We start from the raw sequence: 21,839 nt of genomic DNA on the forward strand, positions 1-21,839 counted from the left end.
GTTATGTTGGGCAGATAAAATATATTATGCTCACTGTTAAAGATGGCGCTGCCCACGTGGAAGCCTGTCGCCCAGGTGATGATATTAGTTGCTCTTCTTGCTTGGGATGGGCGTGATTATGTTAATATGTGTTGGGGGAGGGCTTTCGCGCCAAAAGGTTTTAAAAGGGAGAGAGATCACGTTGTTCCAGGGGAAGAGTGATTAGGTTCTAGGAGGAGCCCATGCTATAGGAGAGCAGAAAAAGGCCATGTGAAGAGGAGAGGCAGCCAAGATGGTGGAGTGCTGAAGGAGAAGCCAGTTTGTGCAGAGTTTGTGTAGAGAGAAGGAGATGGAAAACAGAGGTGAATAAGGCTAGTGAGCTAGCTAGTTTCCTTTGATTCTAGGAAACTCAGATAAGTCAGTAGCTTTGTGAGCACTGAATGAGTGGGTTTTGGAGCCCAGTGTGTGTTTTTACTTGGCCACTGGGTGCAAGCCAGGATTAAAGATGATGGCCCACCAGTTCTTGGCTCCGTAGTTACCATCTGTCCAAATCTAATGTGAACCTGCATGGGCCAGGTGGCTGTGATGATGGCCATGGCTACTGGCTTTACAGGTTATAAGGCAGGGGTCCCCAAACTTTTTACACAGGGGGCCAGTTCGCTGTTCCTCAGATCGTTGGAGGGCCGGACTATAAAAAAAACTATGAACAAATCCCTGTGCACACTACATGTATCTTATTTTAAAGTAAAAAAAACAAAATGGGAACAAATACAATATTTAAAATAAAGAACAAGTAAATTTAAATCAACAAACTGACCAGTATTTCAATGGGAACTATGGGCCTGCTTTTGGCTAATGAAATGGTCAATGTGCTCCTCTCACTGACCACCAATGAAAGAGGTGCCCCTTCCAGAAGTGCGACAGGGGCCGGATAAATGGCCTCCGGGGGCCGCATGCGGCCCATAGTTTGGGGACCCCTGTTATAAGGGATAAGATGATGGAAGTTCCAAAGTTGAATGCCAGGAACAGCAGGCTGAGTGGGGGCTGTGAACAGGATAGCGCTTGCCAACCTTGAGAGGACCTGAATTTGGCACCAGCATTACTGCAGAAATGTGGGTTCCAGATTGCCAGTCCTCCAAGTTTTTACAAGAAGCTAGAAATATTTTTATTTTTATTTTTATTTTTTTTACACAGAGAGTCAGAGAGAGGGATAGACAGGGACAGACAGACAGGAATGGAGAGATGAGAAGCATTAATCATTAGTTTTTCCTTGCACGTTGCAACACCTTAATTGTTCATTGATTGCTTTCTCATACGTGCCTTGACCGCGGGCCTTCAGCAGACCGACTAACCCCTTGCTCGAGCCAGCGACCTTGGGCTTAAGCTGGTGAGCTTTTGCTCAAACCAGATGAGTCCTTGCTCAAGATGGTGACCTCAGGGTCTCGAACCTGGGTCTTCTGCATCCCATTCTGATGCTCTATCTACTGCGCCACTGCCTGGTCAGGCTAGAAATGGATTTTTTAAAAGTTTCCTGACTCTTTGAATGTTGATAACTATATGGCCAGTGGCTGCTGCCATTGTGACCATGCAGATTCTCACTGGATTCGGGCAGACGGTAAAGAGATAGTGGAGCTGGGCCATTCTGTTTATTAAAATCTCGTACTGGCGGATAAGCAAACAGGTAGGGAAGACCGCTTCCCTGTCATTCAGTGCTCCCAAATCCCTGACGCATGTATTCTCCAGTTCCACAACCCAGAAAATCATCTCCGGTTCCTCTTGGAATCAAAGGACCCAAATCAGTCCCAGCAGAGATCTCAAAGCCCCTCAGCTCCAGTTCCACATCTGCATTCCTTCTTCTCTTCCTGCAGAACCCAGGCTGAGGAAAAAATCCCTTCTCCAACAAATATTAGCAATACAATGGCCCCTAAGGAGCAGGAAGGTAATCCCCAATTTGCAATGTGCTGTGCTGAGGGCAAGCACCACAGCCTTTTACAGACTACAGTCACGTGGTGCTGCCCAGGCCCATGCAAAATGTAAGCAAGCAAACATAAAAAAACACACTTTACAAACTTATTTGGCCAACGGTAACTAACTAAAGAAAGCACTATTTTGGTCAAAGTGTGATTGCAGGCTGCTGGGTGCAACATCCAGCTAGTCTGTATTGTATATCTATTGTACTTTACATAGTTTACCTTGTTTTATTTACTGGTGTGGCCACCTTTCTCTCCCTGTGGGTTAACCTCTAGTGATAAGGCCTGCTTACCTGTCTTTATCTTTCTTTCTTTCCTTTTTTTATTTTATTTTTATTTTATTTTTTATTTTTTATTTTTTTTTTCATTTTTCTGAAGCTGGAAACGGGGAGAGACAGTCAGACAGACTCCCGCATGCGCCCAACCGGGATCCACCCGGCACGCCCACCAGGGGGCGACGCTCTGCTCACCAGAGGGTGATGTTCTGCCCCTCCGGGGCATCGCTCTGTTGTGACCAGAGCCACTCTAGCGCCTGGGGCAGAGGCCACAGAGCCATCCCCAGCCCCCGGGCCATCTTTGCTCCAATGGAGCCTTGGCTGCGGGAGGGGAAGAGAGAGACAGAGAGGGAAAGCGCGGCGGAGGGGTGGAGAAGCAAATGGGCGCTTCTCCTGTGTGCCCTGGCCGGGAATCGAACCCGGGTCCTCCGCACGCTAGGCCGACGCTCTACCGCTGAGCCAACCGGCCAGGGCCCTTTTTTTTTTTTTTTAAATAAACTTATTTATTTGTATTTTTCTGAAGTGAGAAGCAGGGAGGCAGAGAAACAGACTTCCGCAAGTGCCCCACTGGATCCACCAGGCAAGCCCACTGGGGGTGATGCTCTGCCCGTCTGGGCTGTTGCTCTGTTGCAACCGAAGCCATGGAGCCATCCTCAGCACTTGGGCCAACTTTGCTCCAATGGAGCCTTGGCTACAGAAGGGAAAGAGATAGAGGGGAGAGGGGAAGTGTGGAGAAGCAGATGGGGGCTTCTTCTGTGTGCCCTGAACGGTAATCAAAACCAGGACATCCACACGCCGGGCTGATGCTCTACCACTGAGCCTACCGTCCAGGGCCAGTCTTTCTTCCTTTCTCTATCTTTCTCTTTTCTTTTCCTTTCTTCCTTTCTTTTTCTTTATCCCTCTTTTTAACCTGTCCATTTCTTAAAGCTGAGTTTAGATCACCTCTTCCTTTGCTCAAATTCCCAAGTGCCCATCAATGTGGTCTCCACCCACCAACCTCCTCGCTCTCTCTGTGCTTGAGCTAAACTGAGCAGCTTGCTGGTCCCCAAACAAAACAAAATCTGTGATTATCACTGCTCAGCATTTTCACTACGATTTTGTTATGCCTGGAACACCTACACCCACCTACTCATCTTATTTTATACCTCCTCCATGAAATCTCAACTTCCTTCTTAATCTCCATGGCTTGACCCGCTTCTGTTTTCTTCAACCGCCATTTGCCAGATACCTCATATCCAAAAGCATTAGAGGATGCTGAGATAAAAAAGACCCCATCCCTGCCCTGAGGAGTCTCACCCAGCTAAGGACAGACATAAAGTAAACAAGCCATGTGTAATCAGCAGAGCTGTGTTAAGCATGACAGAATGGAGGGCAGCAATGAATTCCGCCTGGGGAAACAGGGAAGGCTTTTTGAGCTGTATATGGCAGGGTAAGTAGGAGCTTTCCAGAGACAAAGGTGTTTGAGGTAGAGGCAACTGCCTGTGCAAAGGAATGGAAGCATGAAATTTTAAGAAAGCAGTCATTTGGGTGGGGATGGACAGAGGACAGCTAGGGTAGTCAGAGGTAAGGAGTGATTTGGTGGACCAAATTGTGTTACAGTATTTGCATCTCTTGTCTATACTCCAGAGTGTAACTGCAGGAGAGCAGGGGCAGCATCTGTTTTCATTGCTTCACACCTGACACCTGGGACTGTGTTCTCTGCTCAAACCTTGGTAGCAAAAAATACAGCACCCAGTAGGGCTGAATGCATTCCCTAGTGGCCCCTGTGCAAGCTCACCTCCTGCTGCTGCTGCGGTGCCCTTCCCCCATCCCAGTGGTTCTATGCCTGGCATGGTCTCACCTTGTCTCTACCCTTCTCTGAGAGGATGTTCCCTTCGGCCCAGTAAGCACTTACTAAGCACTTATTTTGTATAGGGACAGACAGACTGGAACAGAGAAAGATGAGAAGCATCAATCATCAGTTTTTTTGTGTGTGTGTGTGTTTTTTGCATTTTTCTGAAGCTGGAAACAGGGAGAGACAGTCAGACAGACTCCCGCATGCGCCTGACCGGGATCCACCTGGCATGCCCACCAGGGGGCTACGCTCTGCCCACCAAGGGGCGATGCTCTGCTCATCCTGGGCGTCGCCATGTTGCGACCAGAGCCACTCCAGCGCCTGAGGCAGAGGCCACAGAGCCATCCCCAGCACCCGGGCCATCTTTGCTCCAATGGAGCCTTGGCTGCAGGAGGGGAAGAGAGAGACAGAGAGGAAGGCGCGGCGGAGGGGTGGAGAAGCAAATGGGCGCTTCTCCTGTGTGCCCTGGCCGGGAATCGAACCCGGGTCCTCCGCATGCTAGGCCGATGCTCTACCGCTGAGTCAACCGACCAGGGCCTAGTCATCAGTTTTTTGTTGCAACACTTTAGTTGTTCATTGATTGCTTTCTCATATGTGCCTGACCACGGGCCTTCAGCAGACCGAGTAACCCCTTGCTCGAGCCAGCAACCTTGGGTCCAAGCTGGTGAGCTTTTTGTTCAAGCCAGATACGCCCGCGCTCAAGCTGGTGACCTTGGGGTCTCAAACCTGAGTCCTCCGCATCCTAGTCCGACACTCTATCCACTGCGCCACTGCCTGGTCAGGCAGGATACAAATTTTTTTTTTTTGTATTTTTCTGAAGCTGGAAACGGGGAGAGACAGTCAGACAGACTCCCACATGTGCCTGACTGGGATCCACCCGGCACGCCCACCAGGGGCAATGCTCTGCCCCTCCGGGGCGTCGCTCTGCCGAGACCAGAGCCACTCTAGCGCCTGGGGCAGAGACCAAGGAGCCATCCCCAGCGCCAGGACCATCTCTGCTCCAATGGAGCCTTGACTGCGGGAGGGGAAGAGAGAGACAGAGAGGGAGGGGGGGTTGGAGAAGCAAATGGGCGCTTCTCCTATGTGCCCTGGCCGGGAATCGAACCCGGGTCCCCCGCACGCCAGGCCGACGTTCTACCGCTGAGCCAACCAGCCAGGGCAGGATACAAAATTTAATGAGTCATTAACCACCTCAGGTCTGCAAATGCCTTTAGAGAACCAAAGGATGATGGGAGTTGACTAATGACTGGCAGTGCTGGGGAGACCAGAAGAGGGAGCAAGCCCATTTTGAGCCTTGAAGGATGGATGAGTGGCTGGCAAATTAGAAAGCAAAAATGTATGAAATGGGAGCCAAAAGAGCCAAAGCAAGGTAATGAGCCCAACCCCTGCCATCTATTCAACACTTAGCGAACCACTACCATTTACCAAGGTCACAGAACATGGGAAGACCCAGAGACAACTAAAATGCTATCTGTGTCTCCAGGAGCCCCACCCAGTGGGAAGACAGGTAAGTAACTGGAAAAGAACAGTGAGTGCTCTGTATTCAGGGTCCTAGCAGCAGACACAGGGGTGTGAAGCAGGTAGTGTGTGTGCAGGATTTCAAGAATAAGAACTTGAGTTTAGGCTGAAAGATGAGGAAGGGGGAGGTGGTCCAGGCTGAGTATGGCAAAAACAAAAAACATAAACATAGAGGTATGAGTTACCCATCAGGAGCTCCATCCTGGGGTACCAGGGCCCTCTGCTTCTCCATCTGAGCGTTTGCAATTATGGAAATTCATTGTGCTTTACACTTATGACTCATGCATATTCACCTGTTATACTCTAGGTGTTTAAATTAACCTGCAACCTCTCAGGTTGTCGTTTTATTTTTATTTATTATTATTATTATTATTATTATTTTACAGAGACAGAAAGAGAGTCAGAGAGAGGGATAGACAGGGACAGACAGACAGGAATGGAGAGATGAGAAGCATCAATCATTAGTTTTTCGTTGTGCGTTGCAACACCTTAGTTGTTCATTGATTGCTTTCTCATATGTGCCTTGACCACAGGCCTTCAGCAGACCAAGTAACCCCTTGCTCAAGCCAGCAACCCTGGGTCCAAGCTGGTGAGCTTTTGCTCAAACCAGATGAGCCCGCGCTCAAGCTGGCGACCTTGGGGTCTTGAACCTGGGTCCTTCCACATCCCAGTCCAACGCTCTATCCACTGTGCCACCACCTGGTCAGTCCTGTCATTTTATTTTTTATGATCTTTAAAAAAAAAAAATGTATTGACTTTAGAAAGGGGGAGAGACAAGGACATCAATCTGTTCCTGTATGTGTCCTGATCAGGAATCAAACCAGCAACCTTTGCACTTCAGGACAAAGCTCTACCCAACTGAGCTATCTAACCAGGGCATCATTCTACTTGTTTATTTATTATTTTTTTTAAAATGTTTTATTGATTTTTAGAGAGAGAGGAGAGAGACAGAACATCAATATGTTCCTGTATATACCCTGACCAGGGATTGAACTGGCAACCTCTGTGCTTCCAGATGATGCTCTAACCAACTGAGCTATCCAGCCAGGGCCAGGTCATCTTTTTATTTTCTGTATAGCACTTTTGTGTGTGTGTGTGTGTGTGTGTGTGTGTGTGTGTGTGTGTGTGTGTTTTTCTGAAGCTGGAAACGGGGTGAGACAGTCAGACAGACTCCCGCATGCGCCCGACCGGGATCCACCCGGCACGCCCACCAGGGGGCGATGCTCTGCCCCTCCAGGGCGTCTCTCTGCGGAGACCAGAGCCACTCTAGCGCCTGGGGCAGAGGCCAAGGAGCCATCCCCAGCGCCCGGGCCATCTTTGCTCCAATGGAGCCTTGGCTGCGGGAGGGGAAGAGAGAGCCAGAGAGGAAGGAGGGGGGGGGGTGGAGAAGCAAATGGGCGCTTCTCCTATGTGCCCTGGCCGGGAATCGAACCCAGGTCCCCCGCACGCCAAGCCGACGCTCTACCGCTGAGCCAACCGGCCAGGGCCTCTGTATAGCACTTATCACAATCCACGTCTCTCGATTGTAAGACTAGACTCAGGAGCCATCGTTAGGGTTTAAATCCAGTCTCCCTGTACCAGCTCCAAGATTCTGAGAACTCTGCTGCCACTGTCCTCACCTATAGAATGGGGATAATATCTTCATCACACGGTTTTGTGCCAAGACAGTAACTTGAGGTATGTAAAGCACTTACTTAGTGCTTTGTAGGTGCTTATCTTGACAAGACTGAATTTCTAATGATTGGCAGTATCTAGCACATAGGAGCTCAATAATTTGTTGAGTAAATGAAAAAATGAATTAAAAGCACAATTATTATTTTTGTACCAAAATGTGGCTTAAACAAAGGGAGGGTTGTGGGTAAGAGTGGAGTACCTCAACTAAAGGCTCCCGAATAGGATGAGCTCAGAGTCCAGGGAGCAGCTTCACTCCTGTGAAGCCAAGGCTTCTGTGGGTGGGGAAGGGAGGCGGTGAACGGGCCCCTGTCCCTAGCCCACACCAAAGGGGGTGAGGATAAAAACCACAGCTCAAGTCTGTGTGCCCACCTTCCCTATCTTCAAATGCACAGTGCAGTGAAGACTTGCTCCAGCTACAAAACAGTATTCTCAACAGGACCAAACCAGGAAGAAATACATCAGCACTGAAGCTTCCCTGGGTCCCTACTCCCATGGCCCTCTCACCCCTCCCTTCTGGTGGTCAAACTTGGCACTGCTCTTCCCCCTCAGGGGCAGGGGCAGTTCTGAGAAGGGTGGTAAAACCAGCTAAACAGAGTGGCCAAAGCCAGAACCGGTTGAACTGGGCGGTCGCATCTCCCCCCAGCAGCCCTGTCCCTCTCCTGGCCCGCAGAGCAGAGGCAGAAGCCTCAGAGAACAAACCATTTTATTACACTGTGGGTGGACTGGGGCCGGCGGGAGTGGGGGAGGTGCGGTGCCGACAGCCCTGGGAGGTGCAGGGTCCGGGGAGCAGCTCTGGCTCCCTGTTCTAAGTCAGGTCAAGTCGGGGCTCACTCTTGGGGAAGAGAAAGAGGTAGCAGAGGGCCAGATAGCCACTTTCTACTCCTCTCATTCACCCCACAGCATTAAATAAACAAAAAGCAACTCTGTACAGCACGAAATACATAGGGAGGTCCTTACCCCAGCTCCAGACTGTGCAGAGAGGGAGGGGTGGCTCTGGAGGACAGGGTTGGGGCCTCCAGCTTCTGACATTGCCCAGGCCCCTCCCAAAACCATGTGTGGGGCTGGCGGTTTTGAACAGGAAACAAACCTTCAACTTCCTCTGGAATCCTAGGCAGGCAGGTCCACCTATTGTGTGAGACTCCTGGCTCAAAGTTTTTTCCTCCTCTCCGATACTGGAGCTTTCTCAGGAACAAGTGGCCTAAGCTTAGCTCAGGCATCTCTGAGAGGGACTAGAGGCAGAGAGGCCAAGGAAACAGGAGGGGTCTGGTCCCAAAGTCTTTCCCAGCCCAGCCCAGCCCTCCTTCTTGGCAAGGAGGAAGCAGGGCCAGGCGAGAGCTGGCAAGAGTCTGTGAGAGCCCCCGGCTGAAGGGCCAGGGCAGCCTCAGGCTCAGAGGGGTCGGGTGGTGTGGTTGTAGACCAGGTGCTCCGTGTCCTCAGTGGTAGAGACTGTTGAGCTGGCAGGGGTCGGGGGCTGGGGGTGGCGGTGGCCATGGCGGTATCTGTGGAAGCCTTTTCTCTGGTTCTTAAAGAAGCAGTATCCCAGGATGGCTACCACCACCACGATGCAGGTGCTCAGGAGCACTGCAATGGACACCTCCACGGAGCCTGAGGGAAGAAAGGGCAGAATGAAGAGCTCTTAGGGCCCACTCGGTTCTGATGCCCATGCTCCACTCTGATTCTAAAGAACCAAGTCAAACAGATGCCAGATGAGGAAGGACTTCCAGTACACGAGCAGCTGAACGGCTCTAGGGTACTCAGTGGGACAGGTTCTGACGGGCCTTGAGTCTCAGTGGCAGGCTGCTCTACTTGCAGGACGCTTGGAGGAGGCCTGGGACTGACGGCAAACATCTCGCGTGCACTTTACTCTGCTTCCCTCCCCTGCCATGGCAGGTCTCACTATTGCTTGGGACACTCTGTCCCTCTAGCCCACCTCAGGATCCTTCTCAACACAGGTTTAGGCAGTCACAGCCAATTGTGTGGAGCTGATCCTTGAGTTGATACTACTCATTGGTAATAGGACAGACCAGGGCTTACCTACGTTGGGAATGGGGCTTTCCCGCCGCAAACCAAACACATCCTTCTCTACAAAATAATGGAGAGAAACAGGTCAATATTAAGGGCTGACACTCAGCTGCTCTGCAGTGCTCCAGACTGCCCAGAGCCATCCTCTCCCACCCCCGTTGCAGGTGCTTTGAGGACTCAGTATGACTAGCCCACACTTTGGGGCAGAGCAGAGTGCTCTAGCTAAGCCTTTCCCTCCCCATCTTCCACCCCCCCACTGCCCTGCTCACTGGAGATGCCACGACAGGACTCAAGACATTGCTGCTCCTCCTCAAAGTTGTTCTTGTTGCCATAACAACCACCATAGGTAAAGCGGTCGCAGCGTTCACTGAAGGGGTTGTAGTACCACCGTGGGATGCTGTCCTTGCAGGTGCCTGTGTCTGGCAGGTCCACACAGTGCCCTGAGAGGTGAGGAGCAGGCAAAGGGGTGAGCAAGTCCACAGGGCCTTCCTGCTACCATCTACCATACTCCACGTGGGTGCTGCCTGCCACCTCCCAACCGACATCCTACTGAGGGGTGCTATGATTCAGTGAGGGCCTCAGGGGTCCCAGAAACACCTGGCTCATTTGCAATGTTACCACAAGCAAGAAAGACAAATAGGCCCCGGCCAGTTTGCTTAGTGGACAGAGCATCAGCCGGTATATGAATGTCCTGGGTTTGATTCCCAGTCAGGGCACACCAAAAAAGCGACCATCTGCTTCTCTCTCACTCCCTCTCCCACTTCTCTCTCTCTCTCTTTCCCACAGCCAATGGCTCGAGGATTGGCCCTGGGCACTGGGGATAGCTAGGTTGGTTCCAGCATCAGCCTCAGGTGCTAATAGCTCAGCTGATTGAAGCATCAGTCCTAGATGGGAGTTGCCAGGTGGATCCTGGTTGGCCCACATGCAGGAATCTTTCTATCTACCCTCTTCAAAAAGGAAAAAAAAAAAAAAAGGAAAGGAAGATAAATAATCTTAGGAACAGAAGTAACTACCCTGACTCACATAACTATTTCTTTCTCAATCTTATTTTGGCTTTCCTGATGGTGTCAAGGTCTCTAGCACTGGAAGGTCTACCTTTTTGCAAAAGCAGCTCAGGGTCTAAGCCTTGGCAGGCACCCATGTCCAGCTAAAATTTCTTAATGTTGTTTTATTATACTTAGTTTAATAGTCAATCTCAAATTGTAGCATGTATTAGTGGCTCTCCATTTAAGGTAGTGATATGAAATTTCCTTTTTTAATCCATTAAGTTAAAAGAGTAATTGCCTGACCAGGCGGTGGTGCAGTGAATAGAGTGTCAGACTGGGATGCGGAGGACCCAGGTTCAAGACCCCGAGGTCGCCAGCTTGAGCACAGGCTCATCGAGTTTGAGCAAAAAGCTCACCAGCTTGACCCAAGGTCGCTGGCTTGAGCAAGGGGTTACTCAGTCTGCTGTAGCCCCACGGTCAAGGCACATGTGAGAAAGCAATCAATGAACAACTAAGGTGTCGCAACAAAAAACTGATGATTGATGCTTCTCATCTCTCTCCATTCCTGTCTGTCTGTCCCTATCTATCTCTCTCTCTGGCTCTCTGGCTCCGTAAAAAAAAAAAAAAAAAAAAAAGAGTAATTGATTAATAAAAAAAAAAGTTGATTAAATACCATCTCAGTGATATGTGGGCATGGCTAAATTTCTGAAGCTGTTAGAAGGCTGACTGTGCTTGGGTAATAAAGCCAAAGGAAGAGAGAGCTGGGAGCTCACTCTGGCTCTTTCTGCCCACACAGCCTGGCACACACTTTCGACACACTGACAGGATGAGTGAGGATGGTAGTGCCAGCATCTGCCTTCACCTAGAGGATCTGGGGATCTCACCTTTGTCACTGGGGAAATGGAAGCTCTGGAGCTCCTTGAAGCCAGTGGTATCTGCAAAGATGAAAGATCAGAGGCACAGGCCCAACAATGGTCTCCCAGGTGTGCAGGGTCAATGGTCAGGACCGCCCCTCTGCTGCCCACCAGCCCTCCATCTCCCAGGTCTCACATTTTTCACAGGTGGCCTCATCGGAGGCATCAGGGCAGTCGGGAGTTTCGTCACACTCCAAAAAGCTGTCGATGCAGCAGCCATTGCTGCAGTGGAACTCAGTGGAGTGACAGGTACCAGAGCACACTGGGTGGGGGTGACATGGGGTAGGGGAGTCACGCTCCAGCAGAGGCCAGCAAGTACCAACGGTCTATCATCTACCCGGCCCTCTCTATTCTAACATCGCTTCATGACACGTCCCGTTTCCCCACCTGTCCTCCATGAACCCTTCTGCACACAAACCGGGCAGATCCTGATAGGAAGATGCTAGGCTGCAAGGGGTGGGGTGCTTGGGTCCTTCCACATACTATGATGGCAGGAACGGGTTAGGTAAAGCAGCTAGGTCAAGGGCATGGACATGACATGGGCTGGTGATCTGGCAGCAATAAGGGGAATAGGGAAAAGGAGCAAAGCCTACCTGGCTGGTGCCTTTCCATGGAAGGACCTGAGAAAGAGAAAACAGATGTGATAGAAGAGAGGGCCAGGTCCCAGCAGGGAGCTGATGGGGGAACCTGGGAATGTGGGGCTCTCATGCCCACCTCACTGGGGAGAGTCACCTGAGCCCCAAAGCTGCCATGCAAAGGCCCACCTTGCACACTGCGGCAGGCTAGCTTGCACTCTTCCTCCCTAAGGTAATTGTTCTTGTTGCCTAAGCAACCTCCATAAACGAAACTCTTGCAGATCTGTTCAGTGGAGTCATAGTACCAGCGAGGAAAGGAACCACGGCAGCGGCCCACCTTTTTAGTTACGAGGCAATATTCTGTGGGGAGAAAAGCTTGTGAGCCCGGCCTTCAGGGCCAATCAACAGACGGGGTGGCTCCAAACGCTGCCTCCCCACCCTCTCCCTCACCTTCCGTCTGCTTGGCGGAGAGAACGGTGACTGTGATGTTGGCTTTGCTCTCTGGCTGGTCTGGGCTAGCCACAGTCAGTTGGAACAGGTAGGTGCCTTCCTTGAGTCCCCACAGCTCCACCTGGTCCGGATCATTCCTCTATGCATAGGAGTGGTCATTAGGCTGGGATTCCCGAATGCCCATGGGCTACTCCAGACCCTCCCAGCCACACAACCCCCCAGAGAGAACAGAGAGACTTGGTATTAGATGTATCCTCAGCTTCTATCCACCTTGGCCTATGGCCTCAGAAAGAAAGGGGGCCCTGGAGAGCTGAGCTGGAGTCAGGGAGCCAGACCAGTGTCTCACCTCCACCCTGATGTCCGGATCACCCTGCAGTAGGTGCCAATCTGTATTCTCCATATCCTTCAGCACCAGGGGTTCCTGGGGCTGTACCTTCAAATCTATGCCTGCCCAGATCTTGGGGATCCGGGACCCTGCAGGGAAGGCAAAGTAAGGTCAACCAACAGTGAATGGACCAGCTCTCTCCCGGGGGCCGGGAGCTAGCTATATGGGCCACACTAGACCAACCTATGACAAGGCAACCAGCATAGGATGGAGGTGGGAACCCACAACTAAACCATCTTCTTGACTTCTATTTATATATATTATGTCTTTGATATAGTAAAGACTTTATGTCATAAGACTCACATTTGGGCCTGACCAGATGGTGGTGCAGTGGATAGAGCACTGGCCTGGGATGCTAAGGACCCAGGTTCAAAACCTCAAAGTTGCTGACTTGAGCGTGGCCTCATCAGGCTTGAGCACAGGCTCACTAGCTTGAGCATGGTGTTTCTGGCATGAGTGTGGGATCATAGGCATAATCCCATGGTCACTGGCTTGAGCCCAAATGTCGCTAGCTTGAAGTCCAAGGACACTGGCTTGAGCAAGGGGTCATTGGCTTGGCTGGAGCCCCGGTCAAGGTCCATATAAGAAAGCAATCAATGAACAACTAAGGTGCTACAACTATGAGTTGATGCTTCTCATCTCTCCCTTCCTATCTATCCCTGTCTGTTCTCTCTCTCTCTCTCTCTCTAAAAAAACAAACAAACTTACTTTCTGAAACAAATTACTGTATAGCATATGCCATCTGATCCCATTTAGGAAAAAATATTTTTTTTAGAGGAGGCTTATTTCTATCTTCTACAATAAGAAGGTCTTGTGTTAATTGCTTTAAAAAGTTAAAGCAACAATATTTTTGGAAGGCCAAATAAATAAGCGTGGAATTAATACCCATTACCCCTTTCTGCTGCCCAACTGCTGCTGATAGAGACCTAAGCACAGAGTCCTCAGGCAGCAATGTGGCAAGTCTTGGTGTCCCAGGGTGAGTGGCCACAGGAAGAGGATGCCTCCGCCACTTCAGACAGACTCTGCCTCCTGTTAAGAGAGGGCCTGACCAGCGGTGGCGCAGTGAATAGAGCGTCGAACTGGGATGCAGAAGACCCAGGTTTGAGACCTGAGGTCGCCAGCTTGAGTCCAGCTCATCTGGTTTGAGCAAAAGCTCACCAGCTTGAGCCCAAGGTCGCTGGCTCGAACAAGGGGTTATTCGGTCTGCTGAAGGCCCGTGGTCAAGGTACATATGAGAAAGCAATCAATGAACAACTAAGGTGTTGCAACGTGCAACGAAAAACTAATGATTGATGCTTCTCATCTCTCCATTCCTGTCTGTCTGTACCTGTCTATCCCTCTCTCTAACTCTCTCTCTGTCTCTGTAAAAAAAAAAAAAAAAAAAAAAAGAGAGGGCCCGAGGGAACCACGCCCTCCCTCACCTGACAGAGCCTGGCTGAGGCCTCTCTGGTCTTTGGTTAGAGACTGGAGAAACAAGCACAAAGCAGGATTCCTGCCCGCAGTGGGTTGAATGGTGGTCCCCCAAAACATATGTCTGTGTCTAACCTCCAGAACTCATAAATGTGAATTTATATAGAAAAACAGTCTCTGCAGAAGTAATTAAGTTAAGCATTTTCCCATGAAACCACCCTGGATTAGCTGGCTAGGCATAGATCCAATGACAAGTATCTTTGTAACAGACAGAAGAGAACACAGAATGAAGGAAAAAAAGACTGCATGAAGACGAAGGCAGAGATTGGAGTTATGTGGCCACCAGGCAAGGAAGCCCTGGAGACACCAGAACTGGAAGAGGCAAAGATGATTCTTTTCCAGGCTTGTCAGCCGCAGCGAAGCCCTGCCAACGCCTCGGTTTCAGACATCTGGCCTCCAGAACTGTGCGACAATAGTTTTCTGTTGTTTTAAGCCAGCTAGTTTGCAATAATTTGTTAAAGAAGCCATAGGAAATTAGTACTGTCCTTGAGGGAATTATAGTCCAGTTAGGCAGATAAGATCCAACAACATAAAGCAACATGGGAAAAAGACCCAACGTGAAGCAGTGTGCAGTAGGTGTACAGGACAAGGAAGCGGATGGACACTCAGACAAGGGAGAGGCTCTGCAAGACCAGAAGAATAAGGAAAGATTTTCTAGAGAAAGGAGAAAGGATTTTTTGATTCTTTTTTTTTGGTTGTGGGGGGGAAATTTCAGTGCTGTTGATGACAACAAAAGACATGAGGAGCCAAAGCAAGGAGTTGGGGATTTGCAAGGCTGGTTTGGTGACATTAAGGAGACCAGCTAGCTTGTATAGACCTCAAAGGGCCCTGACTGCTGGGCCAGATCATGTGGACACAGCAGGAGTGACATTCAAATGTTTAACAACTGGTGGTACAAGAAGGGGACAGACAGTAGCATGAGAAATGATGAGAGGAGAGCCCTAGAAGCCCTGGCTACAGCAGACATTGACCTTCTAGATGCATGATCGAGGTCCAGGAGTGCTACGGCAGGGCCAGGGCCTGGGTAGCAGGGGCACTCCTGAGCTTCGGGCAGCAGCTGTGTACCATCTACTTAAAATTATTTCTGTGGAACAAGAAAGCTATTGCACAGACCAGAGCAGTGGGTCAGGCAGATGCAACAGGAGTGGTCTGAATCAAGGGGCAGGTAAAGGAATGGAAAGGAGGAGGTTAGCAACAACGCTGGGCAAACACTTCAGGCTGTCATGCCTGACGGGTGCTGGGAACTGGGCAGGAAGAGGCAGGGCACAGGAAACCAGGTCTAGAGGGAATGTTTGGGTTTAGTCAGAGCGAATTTCAATTTGAGGGAGGCGAGACCATCCACAGGGAGGGACACACACTGGGAGCTCCAGAGAGGCCGGGGTTGAAAACGGACCTGGAGTTATAATTATTAGCAAAGCTGCCACCTGTTGGATGTGCACTGGGCACCACGCCAGGTACTTTACCTGAATCATCCACACAGGAGTAGGCACAAGGCCTGCAGATCAAATCCAGCCCACCACCTAGTGTATTTTCAAATGGTTGAAAAAACAATAATGTTCGTGATATGTGAAAAGTACAGAAAATTCAAATTTATGTCTGAACCAGCCTGGCCTATTTGGTTACATATTGTGGATGGCTGTTTCACCTTACAACAGCAGAACTTAGTAGCTGCAACAGAGACTGTATGGTTCACAGAGACTAAAATATTTACTATTTAAAGCTTCGTAGAAAGTTTGTTCACCCCGATCTATATCGCCCACCTTCTTAAACACCCTGCCACAACTGTATTTTCATCCCCACTTCTGGGTGAGAAAATTGGCACCAGAGAAGTTAAATGACTTACCTAGGGTTGCTCAGTTTCTAGGTGGCAGAGCTGGGATCTGAACCCTGCTCTGTCTGACTCATTCTCTGTCCAAAATACAATGCTGCAGGCCACCTGCCTGCTTAGAGGTGTGATTCTGATCACCTTTATAATCTTCAGGTTTTAGTTTTTAGTTTAGGTAATATGGTGTAAATCTCAAAGGGTACAAAAGGGTAGTGAAAATTAAGTTTCCTTTTCTCCTTAACCCCCAGGTTCCTCTTTCCAGGGGCATCTATGTCTTACTAGTTTCTGTGTGTATGAGACTATCAACAGAGATCGTATTGAACATATAAGCATGTAAATTCTTGTTTTCCTCATAATATATCTTGAGAATGATTCCACTGCAGCATAAAGAATTTTTCTTTTTTCTTTTTAGTTGCACAGTACTCACTTCATAAATACACCATAATTGACTTATTTAACCAGTCCATCAATTTCCTCTTGATTTAGTTTTCCTTCCCTCTTTCCTTCCTTCTCTACTAACAACTAAACCATGCTGCCTTGGGGTTCATTATTACTGTTAAAATATCACCACAGTATCTAATTATAGGATCTGTTGGCAGATATCATGATCTTTGCCATTCTAAACAATGCTACAGTGAACAACAGGCTGCTATGTTGTTCTACATATGCATTAAGTATAGCCACAAAATGGACTGACTGGTGGTGGTGCAGTGGACAGAGTGTCAGCCTGGGATGCTGAGGTCCCAGGTTCAAAACCCCAAACCACTGGCGGGCTAATCCAGCTTGAGCACCAGCTCGCCAACTTGAGCATGAGATCATCAACATGATCCCAAGGTCACTGGCTTGTGATCAAGGTTGCTGGCTTGAGCAAGGGTCACTGGCTCGGCTAGAGCCCCCTGGTCAAAGCACTTATGAAAAGCAATCAATGAACAACTAAAGTGCTGCAACTACGAGTTGATGCTTCTCATCTCTCTCCCTTCCTCTCTGTCTCTCTCTCTAAGAAAAAAAAAAAGTATAGCCACAAAATGAATTACTACAAGTGGAAATGAGTTGCAGGTAATACACATTTACAGTTTTGATGGATATTGCCAAACTGCCCTCAGCAGAGGCTCTACAGAAGGTATATTCAAGTAAGAGGGAGTTCAAAGGAAGAAAACAAAGTAATAAGAACAGAGGGCTGGTGGCTGAGTCACAGGGATTTCTCTTTGATGAGGCAGAGAAAGCAGATACAATATGTGAGTCACAGAGGGTGGTCACAGACAGAGGCGAGAAGACCAGAAAGCAGATACAATGGGGGACTCACAGAGGGTAGTCACAGACAGAAGTGAAAAGAGCAGGACACATAATGACAGCAAAGATAGGAAGGGAGAACTTGCATAGAGAAACATATCAAACGGAGTAGAGGCCTACAAGAGTGAGAAAAGGGAATCTGGGTTCCAAGGGTTGAGGGGAAATAAAACCAGGAGCTGAGCTTTTCCACAAAAGGAAAATGTTTGTCTGGAACCATCCCCCAGCCCAGTAGCTTGGCCGGAGATCATGAGACGGCCAACAGGGGCCAGTCCTGAGATGGCCTCTCAGACACAGCAAAGGGGGCAGTGAGCTGGGAGGGACCCCATCATCCCTCCTCGCATTTTTCAGAAAGTAATCGGCTATCTGAAGGGTAAAGAAGACAGACGACTTGGAAGTCTACTTCACAGACAGACAGGCTAGCCCCACTAGCACCCAAGGTGGAAGTGGCAGGCAGTGCTGTGTCAGACCTTGGGCCAAATCAGGAATGTCCACCCCCACACAGCTGGTGTCTCCAAGCCCCAATGCCCAGGAGCAAGGGGCAGAAGACCTGCCCTACCACTCCCTTCTTCCCACCCTTCAGAGAGCAAAGGGCCAGAGTGGTAATAAAGCCAGCCCTTCCCCTAGCTGCCAGAAGAACATCTCCAGGCAAACAGACTCCACCGCTTAAGCCACTCCTCCAAAGGAAAGGGGGAGAGGGCAGGAAAAGAGGAAGGAGCAGGGTGCTCAGGAGGCCACAGGAAACTGGACTGGACTGGCTTGGCCACAGGCAGGGAAAGGGGGTTCAAACAAACGCACTCTGGAGAAGAGTTTTTTTTTTTATTTATTTATTTTTATTTATTCATTTTTAGAGAGGAGAGAGATAGAGAGGAAGAGTGGGGAAAGAGAGACAGAGAGAGAGAAGGGGGGAGGAGCTGGAAGCATCAACTCCCATATGTGCCTTGACCAGGCAAGCCCAAGGTTTCGAACCGGCAACCTCAGCATTTCCAGGTCGACGCTTTATCCACTGCGCCACCATAGGTCAGGCCTGGAGAAGAGTTTTTTACCTAATCCAAGCATCAAAGGTTTAGAAGTCCTAAGCACCAGCCCACCTTGCCTGAAATAATGGCTTTATCCTGCTCTTACCCACCTCCAACCTCTCTAGTTGGACTCAGCTGTGAATGGATTCCTTGACACCACCCAGCTCCCCCCACTCCCCAAAACACTGCAGTACCCTGAAAATGGTCTGGAGCTCACACTCAGTCCAAGCCATACCCAGCTCCCTAAGTACCCAGGAAATCCCCACTCCAGCCTGTCTTGTGCTAAATAGGCCAGTCTGGGGGTGGGAAGGTTTCCTGATGAGAAAGGCTGGTTCCAAGAGCACGTGGCCCCATCCAGCTCAGCTCCTTGATCAGACCCCAGAGTTTCAGACACTGGCCTGGGAGTGAGATTACCAAGGGGCCAATGATAGCACAGGAAGGGCACAGGCAGCTCAGGTCAATTAAAGTCATCACACCTACTCTCTCTGCTACTTCCTTGTGGAACAGGCTCAGGCCCTGGCCCAGTGCGGCTTGGCGGCCCGGCCTGGCCCAGAGATGGTATCCCCTCCTGGAATTTCCATCCCAAAGACCCAGCAGAGCTCCTTGAAGGATAGAGAGAAGAGTGAGCCCTTAACCTGGGAGAGAGACTAGGCCAAAAAAGGGCTGGAGAGGACAGTCCTTTCTCCATTTTCCAGACTTAAGACCATCCCAAACCCAGTTCTGGTTATTGGGTTCTCCAGTCTCTGGTTCTGTCAGCCACTGGCTGTCTTGGTTCAGAGACAGGTTTCTTTCATAAAGGTGATCTTGTGTGAAAAATAGCCCAGGACTTTTGGAGGTCCTGCTTAGGGTTGAGTCCCAGATCTATTACCATTTTTGGGCAAATTATTATTATTATTTTAGCATGAGAGAGAGACAGATAGGGACAGGCAGAGAGGAAGGGAGAGAGATGAGAAGCATCAACTCATAGTTGCGGCACCTTAGTTGTTTAATTGCTTTCTCATCTGTGCCTTGATGGGGGGGGCAAGCTCCAGTGACCCCTTGCCCAAACCAGCGACTATGAGGTCATGTCTATGATCTCATGCTCAAGCCAGCGACCCTGTGATCAAGCTGGTGAGCCCGCCCTCAAGCTGGTGATCTCGGGGTTTCGAACCTGGTTCCTCAGAGTCCCAAGCCAACACTCTATTCACTGTGCCACTGCCTGGTCAGGCTATGGGCAAATTATTTAATACAGAAGTCAGTTTAACCCTACTTTGAAAAGAGGGATGACTAATAATAGCACCCTTTTCAGAGGTGGTTGTCATGAGGTCTCAGTGGGAGGTTGAATGTCATAGCAATCAGAAAACTGTAAAGTGCTAACAGAGGTTATCAGTTGTAACCCATCCCTGACCTGGAGCCCCACCTGGCCAGAACAGCAGGTGGATAGAATAGGGAACGAAGGTCTCTGGAGGGGCCCTGATCCCAGCTAACTGCTCAGTCCTGGAAAGGAAGAGGGAAAGCCCGGGCCTCCCACTTTGCCCTTATCCCCAGAAGTAAACAAGGTGAGCAGAGAGCTTGGCTAGCAGATCCTAAGGGAGAGAGAGCCCTGCCTGGCTCGGGCACATACATACACACCTGCCTGGCCAGCTGACATCCTCCCCTACCAGGATTACATACTAGTGAACTGACTCACTCAGCAATCCCTCTCACCCCCACCCCAGACTTGTTCTTTAGTCTATAGGGTCTGGCAGTTTTCCCCAGATTACCAAAGGCCAATCGGTGGGGTGGGGGTGGGGTGTTAGAGATGCTATCCAGTCCCAAGCTCATCAATGGAGGAGGCTCTCCATCAGGATCACTTGACAGGGCCTCAAAGTGTCTTAGCTGGTGCTTGACCAGGGGGTGCCTGGCCCGGGGGTGCAAGTTAATCACTAGGCAGCTTGGATACAGCTCACTCCCTGGTTCAGCATATCAGGGCCAGAAGTCGGGAATCCTGAGAAGCTGCCTCCCCCACCCGATCGATACACACACCCCAGAGCACCAGCCCACTCAACAACACCCTGAATTCAGGAGCCAGTCTGGGCTTTAGGATGTTACCCCTCCTCACTCACCTAGCCTATCCTTTGTTTACTGTTTATACTGCCTACTTCTAAGGAGTTAGGGTAGAATCGAACTCTTCTCATTAACCCCTTCCGGAAGCTCGCGTCTTCCAGGACTCCATAACCGGCCCTTTTTCTGAGTCTCCCCAAATCCATCCATCCCCGCACCTCAGTCTTACCTCCAAAACCCTGAGTCCGCAACTCGCGGTAGGAGCGGTAAACCTCTCTCGTGAGGTAGTTGACGAAGCCCTCCCTGGGCGAAAACTTGCACACGAAGTTCTGCTCGTAGAGGCAGTTGATGAGGAAGCAGGAGGCGACCGCGTCCTCCCCGCCGCTGGGCTGCAGCTCCACCAGCGCCAGGTTGCAGTTCTGGGTGGTGCAGCAGGCGCGCACGCAGTCCCGGCCGCGGCGCACGGAGGGCGAGCCCAGGAAGGTGGCCCCGTTTCTGACCGAGGCTTCGGTGTCGAGCACGAAGGCTGGCACCCCGGGGGTGAAGCGGTCCAGGCAGGCTTCTCCGGCGGGGGGCGGGGGCGACGGCCCAGCGGCGGCGCCTCGGAGGCGGAGCGCACACAGAAGCCACACGGCGACCACCGGGGTGCGAGCCTGGGAGAGGGGGGCACCGGCCATCGTCCTCCCGGGGGCGGTCGCCCTCCTGCCCAGGGGGTCACCTTCACAGGGCTGGTCTCTGGACGCCGAGCGTGCTTGCGACCTGAGAGAGGGAAGAGACAGAGGAGGAAGCCGGGGAGACTTCACGGAAGGCGGGCCGGCCCGGAGGAAGTCAACGGGAGGGCAGAGGCGCACGGAGCCCCCGGGAGACCCGGCCGCCAGACCCGCGCCCGAGGGACGGCTAAGGAGGTCACGTACTCGGACACACGCACAAGCGCGGAACAAAGGGCCAAACATGCCCCGGGCCCGCTCCGCCTCCGGGGCCCCGGTTACCTGCGCAGGTGAGTGGGGTGGGGCCGAGGCTGTCGAGGTTCCGCCTCGGCTTCCGGCGCGGCTCCCACTGGCGCTTCCGCCCAGGTGCGGGCTGCGCGGGGCATTGGCCGCCTCCTCCCCTGGTTTCTGGTGAAACTGAGTCAGCGCGGCCGGGGCGGGGCGGATGTTAACCCCAGCGCCGCCCGCCCCGCCCCGGCCCGGAGCCTCGACCCGCGCTCCCCAGCCCGGTGGCCGCAGCACCTCCGCGCGGTCCCGGGATCCTTCCCCCTCCTTTTCCCACAGCCTGGTTCCCTGAGGGCTGAGGCCCGGGCGACCCCCTGCCTCTTCCCTGGAGGCTGCTCTACGCCCGCTCCACCGAGTCCAGCTCGCGGGTAGAGCGGTGGGGGTGGGGGGTAGCGCCCCAGAACAGCACTGCGACCCCCAAAGGTCCAGACCTGCCTGGGGGCGCCAGTGACGCACGTGAGGGTCAGGCGCTCCGGGCGACCGCCTCCGGCGCCCTTCGGGTCCGCGTTCCCACACGCAGGCCTGAGGCGCATGTAAAAGGGATGGGGGTGGAGAAAGGAGGAAAGCCCGATGCAAATGACTTAGCCGTCGTCGTCAGCCCTCGGGAAATAATTTCCATCTCGCGGCGGGGAAAGATCCCAG

The 21,839-nt window shown here is 51.2% G+C and overlaps 1 protein-coding gene across 4 annotated transcripts; it reads right to left on the bottom strand.

The window, feature by feature from the left end:
* Nucleotides 1-7,935: 7,935 nt before the first annotated feature.
* Nucleotides 7,936-21,839, bottom strand: SPINT1 (serine peptidase inhibitor, Kunitz type 1). 4 transcript variants are annotated; one of them, XM_066277050.1, is made up of 12 exons: nucleotides 21,654-21,839; nucleotides 21,195-21,329; nucleotides 20,435-20,964; nucleotides 12,544-12,671; nucleotides 12,198-12,336; nucleotides 11,937-12,107; nucleotides 11,766-11,792; nucleotides 11,309-11,434; nucleotides 11,143-11,193; nucleotides 9,542-9,712; nucleotides 9,285-9,332; nucleotides 7,936-8,855 (listed from the first exon to the last, which is right to left on the bottom strand). In XM_066277050.1, the coding sequence occupies exons 1-12, from the start codon at nucleotides 21,728-21,730 to the stop codon at nucleotides 8,638-8,640; spliced, it is 1,821 nt and encodes a 606-aa protein (XP_066133147.1). In that variant the 5' UTR covers nucleotides 21,731-21,839; the 3' UTR covers nucleotides 7,936-8,637. The 4 variants fall into 4 exon arrangements, with proteins under 4 accessions (XP_066133147.1, XP_066133149.1, XP_066133148.1 ...); XM_066277052.1 differs by having other exon boundaries at nucleotides 21,195-21,320; nucleotides 21,629-21,792; XM_066277051.1 differs by having other exon boundaries at nucleotides 21,629-21,792.

Source organism: Saccopteryx bilineata, chromosome 4, assembly GCF_036850765.1.
Source record: "Saccopteryx bilineata isolate mSacBil1 chromosome 4, mSacBil1_pri_phased_curated, whole genome shotgun sequence".
NCBI lineage: Eukaryota > Metazoa > Chordata > Mammalia > Chiroptera > Emballonuridae > Saccopteryx > Saccopteryx bilineata.